We start from the raw sequence: 19,512 nt of genomic DNA, 5'->3' as shown, positions 1-19,512 counted from the left end.
GTGGAGTGTACCATGGCAACAATTAAAATTTTCTTTTAAATGTTATCTGATTTTTATATTTTATTTTATTATTTAAATGACCGAAAACGATTTTTAATAGATTTAGGTTTGGTTAACAATAATAACCCTCTATATATTTATTAAACAATTACTATTTACATATTACATTTTCCATGCTTTTTGTCCGGACCTTAACTTGCAGATTTATGTATCCACCCGGAGGCTCGGACTCTTCTTTTGCGCTCAGAGAAATGCGTTCACCAAAGACCCGCCCATTTGTTTCTGTACAGCAAAAATGGCGGTGCCCATGAATATCGGTGCACTGTTACAATCAGAAGTAATAGAAGACCCCGTGGACAAAGATGAGGGCGTTTGCGTATTGGGCATATTTGGGAAAAGCGCAATGCAACCGGGATCAATCAAAGACTCTCTCATAAACACCTTAGCGGATAAACACGTCTTCTCGCTCTTTGGGAGCGACGAAACTGACAGCTCGAGCGGGGGAACATCGATTCAAGCTTATTATAATCAAGAGAACCGCGTGCTGTATCTCGTATTAACATCTGTTTTTGACAACCGCCAGCTTATTCGCGCGTGCGAGTCATTGACGGCGGGTTTGGGTCATGCAGAAGCGCATGAGGTTTGGAAAGCGGCAGAGAAAGATCACTGTTTGCAGCTGCTCTATCTCTTCTCTCTGTGCCATGTTCTTCTGCTGGTTCATCCCACATGTTCGTTCGACGTCACTTACGATAGAATGTTTCGCGCTTTGGACGCGCTGCGTCAGAAAGCGCTTCCACTGTTGCGCGCCGCGATTAAAGATTCGCCAGTGTCTAAAGAATGGAAGTTAAACTGTCGGCCCTGCCCTCCTCGTTTACTATTCGTGTTCCAGATGAACGGAGCGCTCAGAGTGACCTCCTCTGGCACGGGTGGGAATGGGATTGATGGTTCTGGAGGGGATAAACCCAAAAAACACTCCCCTAGAAGGCGACTGCAGCATGCTCTGGAAGATCAGATATATAGGATATTCAGGAAAAGTCGTGTATTGACCAACCAGAGTAGTAATTGTCTCTTTACAGTGCCTGCCAATCAAGCTTTTGTATATGTAGTGCCAGGACCAGATGAGGACCCCATTGGCTCTCTTCTGGGGCACCTGCGGTCCAACTGTGTCCTTCGAGAAACTGAGGGAGGCGTGCCTGTGCCCAGGCAAAGGCGGTACCAACAGATGAGGCACTCCAATAGACAACCCTCTTTCAATGTAGAAAGCAGTCTTTCTTCAGGAGGGCAGTTGGTGGACTGCACTTTAAAAGAGTTCCTTTGGCAGCATGTCGAACTCGTATTGACCAAGAAAGGTTTTGATGACAGTGTAGGTCGCAATCCGCAGCCATCACACTTCGAGTTGCCTACTTATTCCAAATGGGTACATGTTGCGTACAGACTTTATCAGGTCATGATAGAGAACGGTGAGGATGACGCAGCCGAGATCTCCCTCAAGGTGCAGGGTCAGCTCAAAGTGCTGGAGGGGTTCCTTGACGCAGATGCGAAGTTCTCGGAAAACAGGTGTCAGAAAGCCTTGCCACTGGCTCACAGTGCGTACCAGTCAAACCTTCCCCATAATTACACCACCACAGTGCACAAGAATCAACTGGCGCAGGCACTGCGAGTGTACAGCCAGCACGCGAGGGGAGTCGCCTTTCAAAGGTACGCCTTACAGCTCCATGAGGATTGCTACAAGTTCTGGAGTAACGGGCATCAGCTCTGTGAGGAGCGCAGCCTTACGGATCAGCACTGCGTGCATAAGTTTCATCTGCTGCCAAAGCCAGGTAAAGATCCATGTATTCCCTGGGAATCGAACCCATTACCTTGGTGTTGCCAGCACCATACTCTAATGAGTTCTTTAAAGTATAGAAGGATCTTTTTTTTTATTTAGACTGATGACCCCTTGTACCTTCCAGTGATTTTTTTACTTTACAAATCTGCATTATATACCATGTATAATAATCAATCGATAAATAAACCTGAAAAGAATGTTTATTCCTAAATGCTTGTTACATACTGTTAGTCAGGTAGCACTTTGTTTGTATTTTAGTCTATCATTGTTCATATTAAGGTAATATTAAAAGAGTGTTTCAAGTTAAACACATTCCTGTAGCTAGAGCATTGCGTTAGTGATAGTTCCAGGTAATGCAAGTACTGATAAAAATGTGTATCTCCAATGCAGCGCAAGTCTCTGCATCTGCCAGATGCATAAATGTAAATATTTTCATGATGCTGTCAATTAGCACAGTATTTTTACTCTTGGCAAAGTTTGTAGAATCTAAAACTAAACATTTTGACAGAAAAAAAAGTCCAGTTTATAATTGAAGTCAGTCATCTAAGACAGTTCTGGAAAGCAATTGTACAGAAATACTTTAACGACAGACTTTGCTCCGGCATTTCAGAATGACTATAACAACATTTCAGATGTCCGTCAAGTGAGCATAAAAACTTGTTTTTGAGAATTAGTGGATTTTTTTTTTTTTTCACAAAATTTGGTATTTCCATCACTCGTTTCTGATGTGATGCATCAAAATGTGCATTAAAAAAGGGTGATGGAAACTGCTATTGTGAAGAGTCAGAATTATTTTCCTTGGCATTTTGTAGAATATACTTCTCTCTACCTCAGTTACCACTTTTCTTCACATTGCAGGAGAGAAGCCAGAAATGGACCACAACCCACCTATTCTATACCACAACAGTAGAGGCCGCTCTACAAGTTCCTGTAACTGTGGTAGGAAGCAGTCTCCAAGAGAAGATCCATTTGACATCCAAGCTGCCAACTATGACTTCTATCAAGTCAGTAGCAGTCAAGTTCTTCTACCGTAAATATTCACTACATAAGCTTTAAATCTATTCTTCATCACTCTGTCTTTTATTCTCAGATGCTTGAGGAGAAATGCTGTGGGAAGTTGGAGAGGATCAATTTCCCAGTGTTTCAAGCCAGCACACCCGACCCTGCTCCTGCCAGTGATGAGGTGCCCACACCTGCAGAGGTACCTCCATCAGGAGAAGCTGATCGTCTAAAGGAGAAAGAGACTAGCACTCACACACCTGGTGATAGCACAAGTCTGAGTCTTGCTCTTAGCTTGGGCCAGTCAACTGACAGCCTTGGAACATATGGTGATGGAGCAGAAGGACAAGAGAAGAGGTCAAGCTTGGTGGACAGACAGCCCTCCACAGTGGAGTATCTCCCTGGCATGCTTCATTCTGGATGCCCAAAGGGATTGTTGCCCAAGTTCTCGAGTTGGTCTCTTGTTAAACTTGGTTCAGCTAAGGCCTACAACAGCCTCACTGGTTTAGAGCAACCTGGATTCCTCCCAGGCTCTGCTTTCCTCTTGCCCTGGGATGTTGTCATTCGGAGCCGATCGGAGGAAGATGTAGGATCACTTGAGCCTCTGGACGGAGGCCCAGCCTCCTGGCCAGCACCGAATAAAGCATCCGCTGGAAAGCGAGGCAGCGCTGGAGGAATCGGACGAGGGCGCAGACGAGATGATGTAGCTCGTGCTTTCGTTGGTTTCGAGTATGAGGACAGCAGAGGGCGCCGCTTCCTTAGTTCTGGCCCTGATAAAGTAGTCAAAGTGCTTGGGCAAGGTGGACCAAAGGAACCTGCAACCAGATGCTTGAATTGTGATATGCCTTTATACATTCCCTCCCCAGCTCAAGGACGAGGGATAAAGCCACACTATGCTCAGCTGGCTCGTCTATTCGTCGTCGTCCCTGATGCTCCTCTTGAGATTGTCCTAAACCCACAGGTACAATATGTTAAAAAGAATGAATTTCATTCTCAAATTGAAGTATTCACAGTTATTACCACCCACATTTTCTCCATTGAAGTATACTGTTCTGTGCTTTCTTCTCTCATAGGTCCAGCCAGGTCCCCCTCCCTGTCCTATCTTCCATCCGGAGCAGCCTGAGGTTGTGCTGCCCCCTGATGGACTCTGGGTGTTACGCTTCCCTTATGCCTACGTGACCGATCGTGGACCATGCTACCCTCCGAAGGAGAACCAGCCATTGGCAAACTTGAGGGTGCTGAGAGGCATTCTGCGTGCCAACACGACTAGTTCAACTCCACAGTAACAAAAAACACTCTGCACTTAAAAGCACTGTTGGAATATCTGTAATATCTGTAGGACAAGGACATTTGGTGTGTCCATGCTTCTTTTCATTTTCTGTTATTAACCAAATTCTAGAAATAATTGTGGCTGTAAATACAAGCAATCAAACTAATGAATGTTGTGTTTACAGTGAATAAATACCTGCAGTGAGAAAAAAGACAGTGCACAATCTCATTATAAAACTATAATATTATTTTAAACTGAATTTACTTTTTAAATGTGTATGCAAATAGTGTCCACTCTGGATTTTCTGTTTTCTGTGGACTTTTGAGGTTGATGTTATGAATTATTTTTACCTGAGTAAATAAAATGCGATCTTATAAAACACTTGTTCCTGTTAGAATGTTAAAATATCAGTCTGTTACGGTTGTGGTTTTAGATATCAGCCTACTAAGGTTTGTTATGGTTTTACATAAAATAGCTAGTAAAAACACGACACAGAGAGGCGCTATTTAGTTATTATGTGGTCTAACGTAATTATGACTTGGTATATCTTTGACATTCTCAAGTGAGAAAATACAACGTGACAACTGTAATATCTTATAAATACGTAATATTTTCTGAGTTTAAAGTTATTTAAGACTTACTTTCGCTTTTAGTTTTTATTACTTATCCAACTAACACATCACAAAGATAACAAATGTTTTGGTTTTTCGCCTGCATATCCTCTGCGCTCGCTCATTGGTCCGTCCACTTTTTAGGCTGGCCAATCAGCGTATTGTTGCTAGGCCATTTTGTCTCATCTATTTGCTGGCCTGGTTGTCAATCAAACTGCGAGCTTGTATGGAGAGGCCCGATGCGCAACGGTGCTGTATTTACAGAGCGCTGCTCTCGTCTCGAGGTGCGTGGCTGATGAAGATACCTGGAAAGTGTTGTGAAGAATGATCTCCTGCTGTTTCGCATGAAGTTGCAGTTTCAAAGAGAGAGAGAGGTGGACCTGCGCGATACCTTTCCATTCAAAGGTAACATATGTCCAATTATAATGCGTGTAGTGATACCTTTTATAGGAAGTTTGACTTTTTAAAAATGTTACGTTTGTTATTTAGTATCGTGCAGTATATGCCAGCTTACTAAAAATAACCTTGTAAATTCTGTCAACTTAAATTTTAGTTTTAGATTAGATCTCACTACCGATGATAGTTGCTAATCTGGGTTTAAAACGTAATGTACACAGAATGCATCAATGCATAGTTAAAATGTCAACAATTATACTCTATACTAGTTGCCATCTGCTTTCCGAAAGTGTGCTTTAAATCTAGAATGCAAATCAGCAAATGTTGATACATTAGGAGAAGAAAAAAATAATTTTATGTTTACTTTAGGCACGAGTCATTGGCCATGAACGCAAATTGTATGTCGTCATGATGTTTTTATATTAATTTAACTATTATTATTTGAAATTTAATAATATTTTATCAATTAAATTAATTTGCTTTAATTTTCAAATATATGCTGTTTTGCATGAAAAAGAACATGGGAATTGACTTACTGTGAGAGCGTTCATGCCACTTATATTGCATAACAAACTATTTAATTATCATTAATGTGCATGCTATTGATATTTCGTTGATACTTGCATAAATACACTCACGTTGCTGCTTATTTTTATTAAACATGCTATGCATAAGCACGTGATCTTAGAGGGCTAGAACACTTCAAATGAAAGTGTGGATATTAAATATTTTGCAGTGTTGATAGTGTGTACTGTTTTGTCATCACAAGGTATATGAGTGACACTCAGGCTTGTTGTCATTTTAAAGCTGGCTTTTCTGAATTGGTTTAGATGTGGGTGTTTGCAAAGATGTGATTGCCAGAGGTGCTGAGCTGGTGCTGCCATCTGCACTCTCAGTCTGGTGGCATCTACTATGGCCTACATAGAAGCTGGTTCACTGACACCCACACATACTCGTCTGACCTGGATCCATCGCTCTGTCTCTCCATCTGACCCACTCCGTTTCCAACACTCTTGCCCTTAAGTAGCTTTGCACATTCATGGGTATTTCTGTCGCTTTGTGCCATCAGAATATATACTTACGGATGATTGCACAAAGAGTATCTTTTCAAAGGCGGTATATTAATTTAGAGGTTGTTTGAGATCAAAAAAGTTTTTTGTTTTTCTTGAAGTGGGCTTTTTTTTTTTTGTAATTTTCAGGATTGTATTTTTTCCGAACTTTAACATTTGTTTTTCTTGAAGTGGGCTTTTTTATTTTTTACTTTTTATTTTTTTAGGATTGTATTTTTTTCCCAACTTGAAAATATTAAAATGTTATTTTTAGTGTGCATTTACTAATCAACATGAATCCTTTTAAAGAGCTCCTTGTATTTGTGTATTGTAATTACATTAACAGGGACACTGTAAAATAAAGTGTTAATCCATCAGATGTATAATCGACAATTTAGTTAGAGCTAAATATCACAGCATATGTGTGTGCGCAGCAGGGGCTTTTTAATTTGTGCTGACAGATTTCAAAGGACAGCAAAAAAAAAAAAAGTGCTATTATGGGAGCTGCCTGCTGTGTATTATGTGAGGGACTGGGGGGAACGAGGGGGGATTCGCCACCTGTCCGGGGGTCCTTGTCTGTTTAGATGCCCTCTTACTGCTTAAAATGTGCCAGACCTTTTTTATGTTCTAGTTTAACAAGCAAAACAAACAAAAAGCCATTTATTAAAAAACGGATTTCCTGCTGATGTACCTGCTACACCATGTGTTATTGTTACATAAAAATTTACAATAATTATGCAGTTGAAAACAGCTCATGTGTGTTTCCAAATTTTTTGGGGAAACCGTAGCTAGTTTTCTTGATATATGTATGCATAAACAAGAAAGAAAATAAAAAATCTTCATTATGTCTTACCTGTCTTTAGGTTAGCATTACTCAGGGTCTAACCATCATAGAAATTAAAGGAATAGTTCACCCAAAAATGAAAAATTTATGAAAATGTACTCCCCTTCAGACAATACAAGATTTAGATGAGTTTGTTTCTTCATCAGTATAGATTTGGAGAAATTTAGCATTTAGCATGGGTGCTGTTAGAATGAGAGCTGATAAAAACATCACAATAATCCACAAGTAATCCACACAACTCCAGTCTATCAAACATCTTGTGCAGTGAAAAGCTGTGTGTTTATAAGAAACAAATCCATCATTTAACTTTAAACCATTACTTCTAAAGCAATATTATGGTTAGAGGACTTGAGCAAGTGTTGTAAAGTGTTGTAAAACTTGGATGACCTGAGTGTAAACTATTCCTTTAAGGGAAATACATTTCCCCTGATATTCGACCATAATTGCAGTCTTGGTTTTGTTACAGCAGTCTGTATTAGATTTGTTTGTCGAGTCGTCAACTGTGTGGTCAGAAGAAGAAAGATCAGACATGTTTGGATATTTGATGAATGAGATCTCTTCATTATACGCGTGTTTGGTCTGCTCCAGACTAATTTGAAATGGTAAACACACAAAAAAGACAGAGACAAAGTGGGCACCGTTTCTGTGATTATGGCCTCAGTAATTATATTGGCGACAACCGTTTATCTTCATCTCATCTGTCGAGATCTGAATGAATTCCAGCCTGCGCATCCTTTCATAAATTTCCCCCATAATCATTTTACCTCCAATTAGCCTTATACCAGCAACGTATCTGTCCTTTGTTGATTCTATATAATTGTGTTAGAAGTCGCATGAGGAAATTATGTTGAAAATGATGCTGCTGTATCATTTGGCCAAATTATCCAGCGTTCCTAATGGCAGAGCGAACACAATGGTGCTTAATTATGCCAAGGAGAGTCCAATTTCAAGCCTCATGCTGGTGACTAGAATACTCTCCGGCTGTATTTTTGTAAGGCCTGTTTGATCACATCTGTGCCAAAGCAAATATAATCACAGAATCGCAAATAGCTTCCCAGGAAACCTTACTTGCAGCCTTTTATGAATTGTCTAATTCAATTTGCTGCAGGAGTCACTGAGTTCATGTGATATCTAAAACAATATTTAGTCTTAGAGTTTTCTTCACAGTCACACTAGCCACGTGGTAACACTTTACAATAAGGTTTTTGAGTGTTACCATTTGTATTCTACAATGGAAAAAAACATTTAAACATTTGTTCTTTTCTAAATATGTGCTTTATGACCTCAGCAGGGTTTATTGCTGACTTTGCTGAGTCAGAACAGCCAACAAATGCTTTTGTTTATGTGATAATTATGTCGGTTTGCAGAGATGTGGTTGGAATTCAAATATCAGATGATGTCACTCACAAGGCCCTTTTTCGATCTCACGAATAGCTGTCCGCGCTTCTGGGTAATTAAATAAGATGCCTGCGGATTCTTTTAGTAATTAGTTCTGCCTTAAATCTCGTCCAAAGCTGCTGCCTCAACAGGCGAAAAGCTGCCAACATGCCACGATGACGTAAAAGAGGGCACACAATAAGTCAGATTGCCAACTTATTAATTGAATTCAAAAATCGCAACAAATTTGTGTGACCCGAAGGGGTAGTTCATCCAAAAATGGCAAATGCATCATTGTTAACTCATTTCATTCCAAACCTGTATGACTGAAAAGGAGATGTTTAGAATAATGTTCACGCTGCTCTTTTCCATAAAATGAAAGCAAATAGTGACCAGAGGCTGTCAGTCTCAAAAAAGGACAACAAAGCACCATAAAAGTAGTTCAAATGACTTAAACTATAAAATTTCAGAGCGAAAGTATAGGGAAAATTTATGTAAACGTGAATAACAAGCTAAATTTTGGTCATATGCCTTGAAATATAACACATGAACTACTTCTGTTACATCCCGCAGGCAACATTTTGTGTGATAACATGGATTTGTTTTGTTTAAATGTAACACGTTTTATTAGGGATGAATCCATCTAACAAAGAGGAGCATTGAAATCATACACGTTTGGTTGTCTGGCTGTCTCTGTGTGTTTGAGCCCACGTCATTGGCAGGTCTCCAGCTCTCTGCATTAAAAAGCCGCCTCTCATACAGCGCAGCCCCCTTCTAACCCGAGGGCAGGATGAACGCAGGACCACACAATCACAGTTAGCTGACAGACAACAGCTCACACACGCTCTGATTCATGCCTATTTGCCTGCATTTGCACCGTGTTCTTGTGAATGACGTCTGCTGCGTTCACTGTCTGTGTGTCTTGCTGACGTACACTCAGTTTTCAACATCATTTCGCATCAATCTGCGTCATTTATGACACCAAAAATGTGGAAATACACTGTAGAATTCTTTAATATTTAATATCTATTCATTCTTTATGTCTTTGTATATTCATTTATATAGCTACAAAGGGGCCACTACACTTTATTTTTTTTCGTGACTATTTTCTCTCTTTGATACTTAAAGTTAAACGGGCTGTTTTTGCAACTGCATTTTAAAGACTATAATGTGTAAGTTCAATATGTTATGTTTTGATACGTACATGTATGTTGTTATATGTTAATATGCTTATGGTAGTGGCTTCATACATATGATTTCTGAATTATACACTACTGGTCAAAAGTTTGGAATCATTTGTTTTATGTTTTTGAACCATTAGCATTTATTTGAAAAGAAATATGGTAAGAACAGTAATGTTGTGAAATATTATTACAGTTCAGAACTGGTTTATATATATATATATATATATATATATATATATGTGTGTTTGTATGTATATATTTTAAAAAGTAATTTATTCCTGTAATGACAAAGATGGATTTTCAGTTATCATTTCTCCTGATACTTCAGAAATCATTCCAATATGCTGATTTGATGCTCAATTATTGTTGGTAATTATTAATTATTATTGTCATATGCTTAATATTTATTTGTGAAAATAATTTTTTCAGGATTCTTTGAATAGTAAAAAAAAAAAAAAAACGCATCTATTTGAAACAAATCTTTTGTAACATTATGTCTTTGTAACAAATGCCTTAACTGTCACTGTTGATCAATTTAATGCTTCCTTACTAAAAAAAAAAAAAAAGTATAAATCTTAACCCAGACTTTTCACTGGTTGTGTAATTTTACATTGTTTAGTTCTCTTCCTAAAAATGTGTGTGTTCCTCACAGGTGTGCTCTCATTTCTCCTGAAGCTTCACCACGGCCCTCACCTGCGTGCTCCACTGTTTCTCCTGCGAGTTGTCCTGGGCTGACCGGCCCTTCCTGCTCCGCCCCCGCGCTGTCTCTCCCGCCACGGTCACCATGACGCGCTCCAAAACCTTCCAGGCCTACCTGCCAAACTGCCATCGCACCTACAGCTGCATTCACTGCCGAGCGCACCTGGCCAACCATGATGAACTCATCTCTAAGGTTAACAGCAATGTCTCTTTTAGCCTCTTTTATCTTAATTATAGATCTTAATCGGGTTAGACACCATATTGAATTGGATGAAAACGAGGCTGTGAGGGGTAGACTTACAGTCTTTACAATGACATGTGCTGTATAAAGGTCCTAGTAGTTTTCAAAACTGTTTTATAGAGTTTTTGTCAGTTAAAAGTCTTTTGTAAGATGTTTTGAACAATCGGTATGTGTGTTTTTGTGTAATATGTTAAAAAGTGTATAATAATTTTTATATATTTTGCATTTTATATGTTTATCGTTCGAGCTTTTGAGGTCAGTAAGATTTATTTATTTGTTATTTTTTAGAAATGAATAATATTAGTATAGCCATTTATATAATGTATCAGAAGATTTCTATTTCAAGTAATCGCTGTTCTCTCGAACTTTCTAGTCATCAAAGAATCTTGAGATGTTTCTTGAACAGCAAATCAGCATGTTAGAATGATTTCTGAAGGATCATGTGACACTGAAGACTGGAGTAATGATTCTAAATATTCAGCAATTCTATGATATCAATAAATTACATTTTAAAATATATTCAAATAGAAAAGTTATTTTAATTTGTTATAATATTTCATAATATTGATGTTTTTACTGTATTTCTAATTTTAAAAATTAAAGCCTTGGTGAGCATAAACAACATTTTTCCACATATAATTAAAAATCTTACCTCAGACTTTTGAACACTGTAAAAACAATTCCGTAAAATTTATGGTAAAAAAAAAACAGAATTTTACCGTAGAAAATACGGTAGCAACATTTTTGGTTTTACGGTTTTAACTTAAATTTACAGTTAAATACCGTAATTTCATTAACTGATATAATGTTAATATACCAACCTATTGAAGTACTGAAATCTATTTTGTACCTTTGTAATACACTGATAACCACCAATAGCAGGTAGTGATGAGAAAGTCACATGATGAACCAAAACCTATCACAAGCAGCTTTTAAATATTAACATATATAGAAGGTGCACAGTGTCATTCACACACACACACACAAACACACACACACTAAACACCATCATGGTAATGCACATGAAAATGAAATAATGTAATAAACATAAATTTAACAACATTAGGTGTAACAGACAAACCTAATGTGCAAACCTGATAAGAAAAAACTAAGAAGAAACATGTTTTTTTTCAAAAAAAAAAAAACATCAAAGTTGAAATGTAACGCAGGGAATTCTGGGAATTTACGGTTATTCACAGTAAATTATACGTTCTTTTTCACTTCCAAAAATGGTATACTACCGTAAAATTACATGTAATGGTATTTCACCGTATATAGTAGGGGAACTTACTGTTAACAATTTAAAGGTGGGGTAAGCGATTTCTGGTAGCCAATGTTGACATTTGAAATCACCAAAACAAACACGCCCCTACCCCAAAAGGCTCTCGCCCCTATTTTGATAGCTCCGCCCCACACATACGTAACATTACGCAACCCAGACAATGATTAGTTCTGTGAAACAAAGCAAAACCAATGTTACTCGCCTATCGAGAAGAAACAAAGCAACCTCGGCGTCCGATCGCAGGCCTTCCCGCTCCTTCAGTTCTCTCCAGCACTGGAAAGCTGATCTGATATTTACTCGGGTTCTACTTCTTGCCTTATCGTAACACCGTGTCTACATCGGACACGAGCGGTGTGGTGCAACAAAATACTATAGAACTCATTATAATCAGTGATGCTGTCTACACTGGATGGGACATGACACGACAAATCCCTGACATTAAACTGCTGCCGCGTTCCATTTATGACGTATTGACACAAATTTCAAATGATTTTCAACGGTCGCTTTGTCGCGTCCGGTGTAGACACGGTGTAAGCCTTCTTTTGTTCTGCAGATGTTTTCCTCTTTTGTTTTTTATCCACCATCTCTATCTTTCTGTCATTGCTCGGCTAATATCCGTCATGTGCACTGATGAGCGCTCTCTCCTCGCATCATGAGTAGACACGCCCCTTACTGCTGATTGGCTACAAGTTTGTTTTGGTACTCGGCCCCGACTCATTTTCTAAAGCGTTTTTTAAAAAATGCACACCCCACCTTTAACAGGTTTTTACTGTAGCATTTTTACATTCTTTTACCATTAAATTCACGTAAATTTTTTACAGTATAGTGTATACATTTTTTGCCGTGTATTCGTAAATTGCTCTGTGGATTTTGGGTAAACTTTTGATTCTGTTCTTTAAAAACGGGCCCATACATAAAAACCGAGTTTATGACTTCGTTAGTGAAACCATATAATCCCACTTTAATTGTACTAGATGTGCATAGACTCTTCCAATGGCACACTTTTAAAACACCATATGGGGCCTTTTTATGAGGTGTGTGTCATTATGTGTGTGCACGGAGAAATATGTGTCAAAGATTATTAATAGCACCTTTAATTCATAATGTGAACTTTGTGTGTGTGACTTATCTGCGCGTGGATTGTGTGTACGGGCAGAATGTGGGTCAGTAAGGCACTCAATTGTGTGTGTAAATGTCACACAAGCAAGGATCAAGGGAAGCAGGTCATCGTTTGGGCTTTTGTGTGCTGCAGGTGTAAGAGTAATCACGTCTCTGTTGTATACGCAGATGATCCAGGACACCCACGTATACCCATAATGCTACACTAAAGTCTGCGCACAGGGTTTGGGTTGTCTGATACCATGACTGTATCAGACAGGGTTTTTGATGCGCCATGTGTGTTTACAGATTGTGCAGATTAGACAAGATTGTTTTTTCTTCATTCATTAGTTGTTCACATACTGTGTTTGCAAAATAAAGCCAGCAGTATCCGGCCTGCTGAGGCTTACTTGTGGTGCAGGGGGAGCGAGAGCACTGCAGGCAGTTCTGGGGTGGAGTTGAGGTTGAAATGATAATTAGATTTCAATTAGTACAAATCCTCTGAACCAAATAAAGGTCAGAGTGGAACATAATAATTGTAGTAGTTTAAAAGTAGGTTAATAGACTTTGCACAATAGGAGGCTTGTGTTTTTATTTAAAATTCAGGTAGGAAAACTTGTTAAAGGAAAAAAAAAAAAAGGTGATGCAGCATTTGGATAGCTAGTATTTGAAATCTCTACAAACTGAAAATGGCACGTATTCAGTAAATTTAAATACATTTTTAAATGTTTTTAATTAATGTGTTACTTTGGCAGCTCTTAAATACAAAAATAATGTACTCAAAAATAACAGTGAAAACACTCATCATTTCAATGTAACAGTCATAGCCAGATAGAAGTCAAAAGTAGTAAAATATCGGTTTAAAATAATTGAGGCAAAGAAGAATTATATTAATAATTTTCATTTAAATCATTGAATGGCTGATTTTTAATTTGTTGAAAATGCAACTTTAACATTTTACATTTGAAATTATATACAATTTTAGATTTTGTCATAATAATTCACAATATTACTGTTTTACTATATTTTAAAAACGAAATATATTAAAAACATTAAAATGTTACCAACTCCAAACATTTGAAAGGTGTGTAAAATGTAATAATATAATATAATACTATTTATACACTTTCAATATACTTGAGAGTTTTCATGTATGCATCTTATTTTTTAAAATTGTAAAACTTTTTTTTAGATAAAAACTATTTAAATGTTATTAATGAATATGTTACTTTGGCAGCTCTTAAATACAAAATAATAAAAACAAATGAAAACTATAAAAACATATGTTTAAAACATATGTTTAAAATAATCAAGGCAAGGAAGAATTATATTTAATTTCTTTTAAATCATTGATTGAATCATTGTGTGTCTGTTAAATCACTGAATTTGAATTGTTAAATTTGAATCTGAATGAATCATTTAATCCATTTGAACCGATTGATTGAAAATTAATTAACATACTACAAGTTTATAATGTGTTTATTGTATTGTGTTTCAAGTGTTTACCCATTGTTGTCATGGTTCAATCTGGTCTTGTACATTATTTAGGCTTAAAGATAGCACAGCCAAAATGAAACCACCCTAATGATCTTTTGATCCATGCCCATATGGCCAAACCGCTTTCAAACACCCGTAATTATGACCCTGCCCCTGTTTCACATCATGCCTGGGAAATCCTATCTGCCAAGGTCATGAATGGAGCAGCGAAGGGAAATAGATTTTTCCAAAAATTATTAAGTGAATGATGTTGAATTACTCTGACGTAAATATGTAAAACACATGTCAGCCAATTCAGTGTGTTTATTAGGATGTGGGTTTTTTTGGCCGATTTTGAAATGTAATCTTTCCTGTTTTATTTCCTTTGCAGTCTTTTCAAGGGAGTCAAGGCAGGGCCTACCTCTTCAACTCGGTGTAAGTCCTGTAGTTTGTCTCAACCATCCAACACAAAAAGGTCATGCCAAATTTTGACATCCTCTTTTCATCAATCAGGGTGAATGTAGGCTGCGGGCCAGCAGAGGAGAGGGTACTGCTGACCGGTCTTCATGCGGTGGCCGATATCTACTGTGAGAACTGTAAAACCACTCTGGGCTGGAAATACGTAAGTTCTGGATCAGACTAGATACACACACTCACTTAGTGGCCACTTACCTCAAACACACACTCATGATCATTCACACCGGACAAGAACACTTACAACTTTCTCCAGCCGGTCAAGATAACTCATCCATATCTCACGTGAGGCATAAGACTCATGCTGGAGACACAACTCAACAAGAGAGATACTTTAAGTGGCTTTTCCACACACTCGTGACCTGCTTCCCACGTCACTAATCTACTACTGACAATCTTTGAGTACCTTGTGCTTTCCAAGACAAAAGAGTTTTCCAAGAGTCATTTCAGTCTATTGGCTTTGAGTGGCTAATCAGTGAAAAGCACTTCAGAAAATGTTAAACTTTTGTCACTTTTGAAAACTTATCTTATGAAAAAAAAAGTTATCTCTCCCCAAAAAAATAAAAAAGTATTTCTCTATTTTAAGTCAGGTGGTGTAAACAGCAGGTAAAATGCAACATTTACATAATTGTTTGAAAGTGTGGGCTCAATAGGATTTTTTTTTTTTCAAATGTGAATACTTTTATTCAGCAAGGATGCATTAAATTGATCAGAAAATGTGTAAATTTATAATGCTACAATAGATTTCTGTTTCAAATAAATGTTCTTTTCGACTTCTGTTTATCAAAGAATCCTGAAGAAAAAATCATCAATGTTTCCTCAAAAATATTAAGCAGCACAATTGTTTTCCACACCGATATTGATAAGAAATGGTATAAAAAGTTACTGGAATAAATAACATTTTAAAATGATATTAAAATAGAAAACAGTTTGTATTGTATTGTAATAATATTTTTCAATATTTGTGATCAAATAAATGCAGCTTTGGTGAGCATAAGAAACTTCTTTCAAAAACATTAAAACATTTTACTGACCACAAACTTTTGAACACTAATGTATATTATAAAATACAATAATAAAATGTAATATAATATATACCTATATAGTTTATTTTTAAAAAGGTTGTAAAACATAAAAATATTAAATAATATTAAAACATAATATACAAAAATATTCATATTAATAATAACTACAAATATATTAGTAAACAAAATTAAATCTATAAAAATGAATCATTACACACTCACACACACACAAACACATATACATATATATATATATATATTATTATTATTATTGATTTATATATATATACCTGTATTTTTTTTTAAAGAAACATGTCAGAAATCATGAGGGACTTTGGAGTCCACTCTAAGATAACATTTCCTATTTTATATTTTTAGTCGCATAACAACAAAATGGTGACATTTGATTCATCTGAAAGGTATTTCGTCATGCAAATTACAACTTTTCAGCCTTTTTATCTTGATTTTTTCCCCCCACAAAAATATTAAAATGAATGTTAATTCTATTATATAAGAGGTGTGTTCAAGACATTGTTACTGTATTTATAAATGATCTAATTATTCACACTTATATTTAAAGAATAAGCATATCAGAATAGATTTAGAAGTTGGCGCTTGTTTTGCAGCCCATATATAGTGAAACATCTCCTCTAATAATGCTATTTAAAGGTCTTATATTTGATTGACATATCTAGAAAAGTTTCCCAACAGCTGTCCATTATTTTTGGATCAGCAGATCTTGACTTTGAGGTGACCACACATTCGTTTCTCTTTTTCTCTCTCTCTCCCTCCCTCTTCTTCTTTCCGTTAGGAGCATGCCTTCGAAAGCAGTCAGAAGTACAAGGAGGGCAAATTCATCATCGAGCTGGCCCACATGATCAAGGACAACGGGTGGGACTGAAAACCCTGGACTCCCCAAGGCCCATAACGCTGGAAAGAGACGTGCAGCATATGAATAATTAGTTTCATTATCTGGCTGTAACTTCCTCCCTGGAAATCTATCTACCTGACACACATCTATAAACCGTGAGGGTGCAAGGTTCATAGCAGCAGCGCTACCCATTTCCTGTGTGTATATACAAACAAATGTGTGCCAGCTAGACACCAAGTGTTTCTATTATGTGAGTATTTTCCTATTCAATTCAAGGGAGTGCGTATGTGCAAATCGAGGCACAAATCGACGTTTGCTTTCCTCGTGGGTTGGCCAAGGTCACAGTTTTGTCCCACACTCAGGTTTAACTAATGGCTGGATCCATGGTGAAGAAGGGTGAAAGACGAACCCATTTAGCACGGCACCTTTTATCTCATCTGAGGCGAAAACACTCGAACAGAAGCGTCATCCATTTGTTCCCCTTTTCTTTTGTGTCTTTATTTCCTCCAGTCACTTGCATGTTGATTATTTATACGTGTATTTATTGATCTGTTCGTTTTGGGGACGTTACGTTTATGGTAAACTGAAGCAACCACAGTGGTCTTACTTTGACCTCGTATAGCAGAAGTAGCAACGTTTGGTAGAGGTTTGTATGCACACTTCCTCTCCAGATTGGGATCTGTCTCCGTTTGAATGTGATTATGGAGTAAATGAGGCATTCCTATGCCATTTATAGGGCACAGGTCGCGTACATTAGCTAGAGCCAAGTCTTTCTCCCCAGCCGCAGCTGAGAAAAGCAGCTGTCAGCTTTGAAAGGGAACTGAGGCGTTCTCACAGCCTGTGATGTCCCCTTCGGTCTCATTAGTTCCCGCCATTAAATCACAAATCAAGTGGTAAACCAGGCTTTCTCACCACGTGTTTTGGGGAAGAAAGCGATCGACATGTAGTAAATGTGGCTGCTGAACGAGGTAATCCAGATGGGGCTCGTAAATAAAAAGCCTTGACGCAACCAAAGACTCTTTCATCACCTATGCTGACCAAACTGAGTTCGATTTCCTGATTTAAGGCCTGTTCACACTAAGGACAATAACTTTACCGATAGATATCAAGTTTTAAGAATCGTTGTAATTCTGTGAGAATACTAGAGTCCACAACTGTAACAATAACGACACAGAGGAACAATAATGATTTTTGTTTCAGCTGACGAACGATAAAAACATCAAAGTTTAAAGTGAGAGACAACATTAAAGGGTTAGTTCACCCAAAAATGAAAATTCTGTCATTAATTACTCACCCTCATGTCGTTCCAAACTCATAAGACCTTCGTTCATCTTCGGAACACAAATTAAGATATTTTTGATGAAATAAACAGCAATGATATTACCACGATCAACGCACAGAAACGTAGCAAGGACATCGGTAAAATAGTCCATGTGACATCAGGGGTTCAACCATAATTTTACGAAGCTGCGAGAATACTTTTTGTGCGCAAAGAAAACAATAATAACAATTTATGCAACAATTCTTCTCCCGAGTTACCGTCTTCCGCCATTTTGGAGAGTAGCGCGCGCGCTGTCGACTGAACCTAAACAACGCTACTCTCCTAAATGGCGGAAGACGGTAACTCGGGGACAAGATGAACGAAGGTCTTACAGGTTTGGAACAACATGAGGGTGAGTAATTAATGACAGAATTTTCATTTTTGGGTGAACTATACATTTAATGCAGTGCTTGCTTATAATGAACAGAAATTAGCGTTGGCTGGTGTGGACTATAGTTATTGTTCTTGGTGTGAACAGACCTTTAGATGCATTGTTGTGTGTCATTTGGTTCAGTTGAATTGTCTTGTGCAGAACAAGTCGATTTTACTTTGATTTAGGTGTTTTGGGTGTTAACATATAATGTCTTATTTTGAGTATGTATTTATGATCAGTCATCACGTATTGTTTTAGCACTCAATCTTACACCTGTGTATTTATCGTTCTGTGGGACCGCTCCACCTATTCCAACATTTTTTTAAATAATTTTAAATTGTTTTTTTCAAGAAGAAAAGTGTGTGTGCGATAAATTTGGAATCGGTATATTTTAATCTGATATCAATAAAGCTCTCATTTTATGAATGACCTTTTTCCGTTGGTCTTTTTCAGAGTGTATTATTCACTGTTGGATTATTTCAAAATTAGAAGAGAGTTTATTTAAAATATCAGTCTTTTGTATCATTATAAAACGTTTTAACTGTCACTTTTGATCAGTTTAGTCAGTGCATCATTGATTTTTTTTATTTTTATTTTTTTTTAAATAACACCCTTTTGAACGCTATTGTGCATTTAAATAAGGAACACTGTTATCTTTCATTCATATTTTTAAAGTTATGCCTGAAGTAAATCATGTGTTTCTGCAGATATTAAGGGTATGAATTTTGAGAGCAGAGTTCAAATGTTCCCAAAGGCCTGTCTGTGCTGAACCTTGTACGCTCTCTGCATGCAGTGAGTGTGTGTGAGAGAGGGTGGCAGAGCCAGGAAACATTGTTTACAGCAGCAGATGGTGGGTAGACTCTCATAACCATGATACTAGGAGCAGCCATGTGAGTGACAAACATTGTGTTCCCCCCCCGAACTAATACTATGAATCCATTGTTTTATTCAGGCTCCCGATGGGAATTAACACCCTGTAGCATCTATTACAGCACTTAACAGCTTCACATTACTGATAGAGACTGCTTTCCATTAAAAAGACACGAAAAGCAGATTTTAACAAAGATTTAAGCAGATTTATACTAATGTTTTTT

The 19,512-nt window shown here is 37.4% G+C and overlaps 2 protein-coding genes across 4 annotated transcripts; both read left to right on the top strand.

Moving 5' to 3' along the window:
• Positions 1 to 215: 215 nt before the first annotated feature.
• On the top strand, positions 216 to 4,777 carry smg8 (SMG8 nonsense mediated mRNA decay factor). The gene is made up of 4 exons (XM_058790352.1): positions 216 to 1,820; positions 2,687 to 2,832; positions 2,919 to 3,788; positions 3,901 to 4,777. Exons 1-4 carry the CDS (start codon positions 296 to 298, stop codon positions 4,111 to 4,113), a joined length of 2,754 nt encoding a protein of 917 aa, XP_058646335.1. The 5' UTR covers positions 216 to 295; the 3' UTR covers positions 4,114 to 4,777.
• A 140-nt stretch (positions 4,778 to 4,917) lies between these two features.
• ypel2a (yippee-like 2a) lies at positions 4,918 to 18,025 on the top strand. 3 transcript variants are annotated; one of them, XM_058789821.1, is made up of 7 exons: positions 4,918 to 5,113; positions 5,935 to 9,927; positions 10,211 to 10,450; positions 14,746 to 14,789; positions 14,868 to 14,976; positions 16,232 to 16,272; positions 16,665 to 18,025. In XM_058789821.1, exons 3-7 carry the CDS (start codon positions 10,343 to 10,345, stop codon positions 16,729 to 16,731), a joined length of 369 nt encoding a protein of 122 aa, XP_058645804.1. In that variant the 5' UTR covers positions 4,918 to 5,113; positions 5,935 to 9,927; positions 10,211 to 10,342; the 3' UTR covers positions 16,732 to 18,025. The 3 variants fall into 3 exon arrangements, with proteins under 3 accessions (XP_058645804.1, XP_058645805.1, XP_058645806.1); XM_058789822.1 differs by lacking the exon at positions 5,935 to 9,927; XM_058789823.1 differs by lacking the exon at positions 16,232 to 16,272.
• The last annotated feature ends 1,487 nt before the right edge of the window (positions 18,026 to 19,512 follow it).

The sequence above is a fragment of the Onychostoma macrolepis genome, chromosome 10 (assembly GCF_012432095.1).
Source record: "Onychostoma macrolepis isolate SWU-2019 chromosome 10, ASM1243209v1, whole genome shotgun sequence".
Lineage (NCBI taxonomy): Eukaryota > Metazoa > Chordata > Actinopteri > Cypriniformes > Cyprinidae > Onychostoma > Onychostoma macrolepis.
The sequence above is the reverse complement of the archived record's forward strand: the minus strand, read 5'-3'. Positions and strand labels throughout refer to the sequence as shown.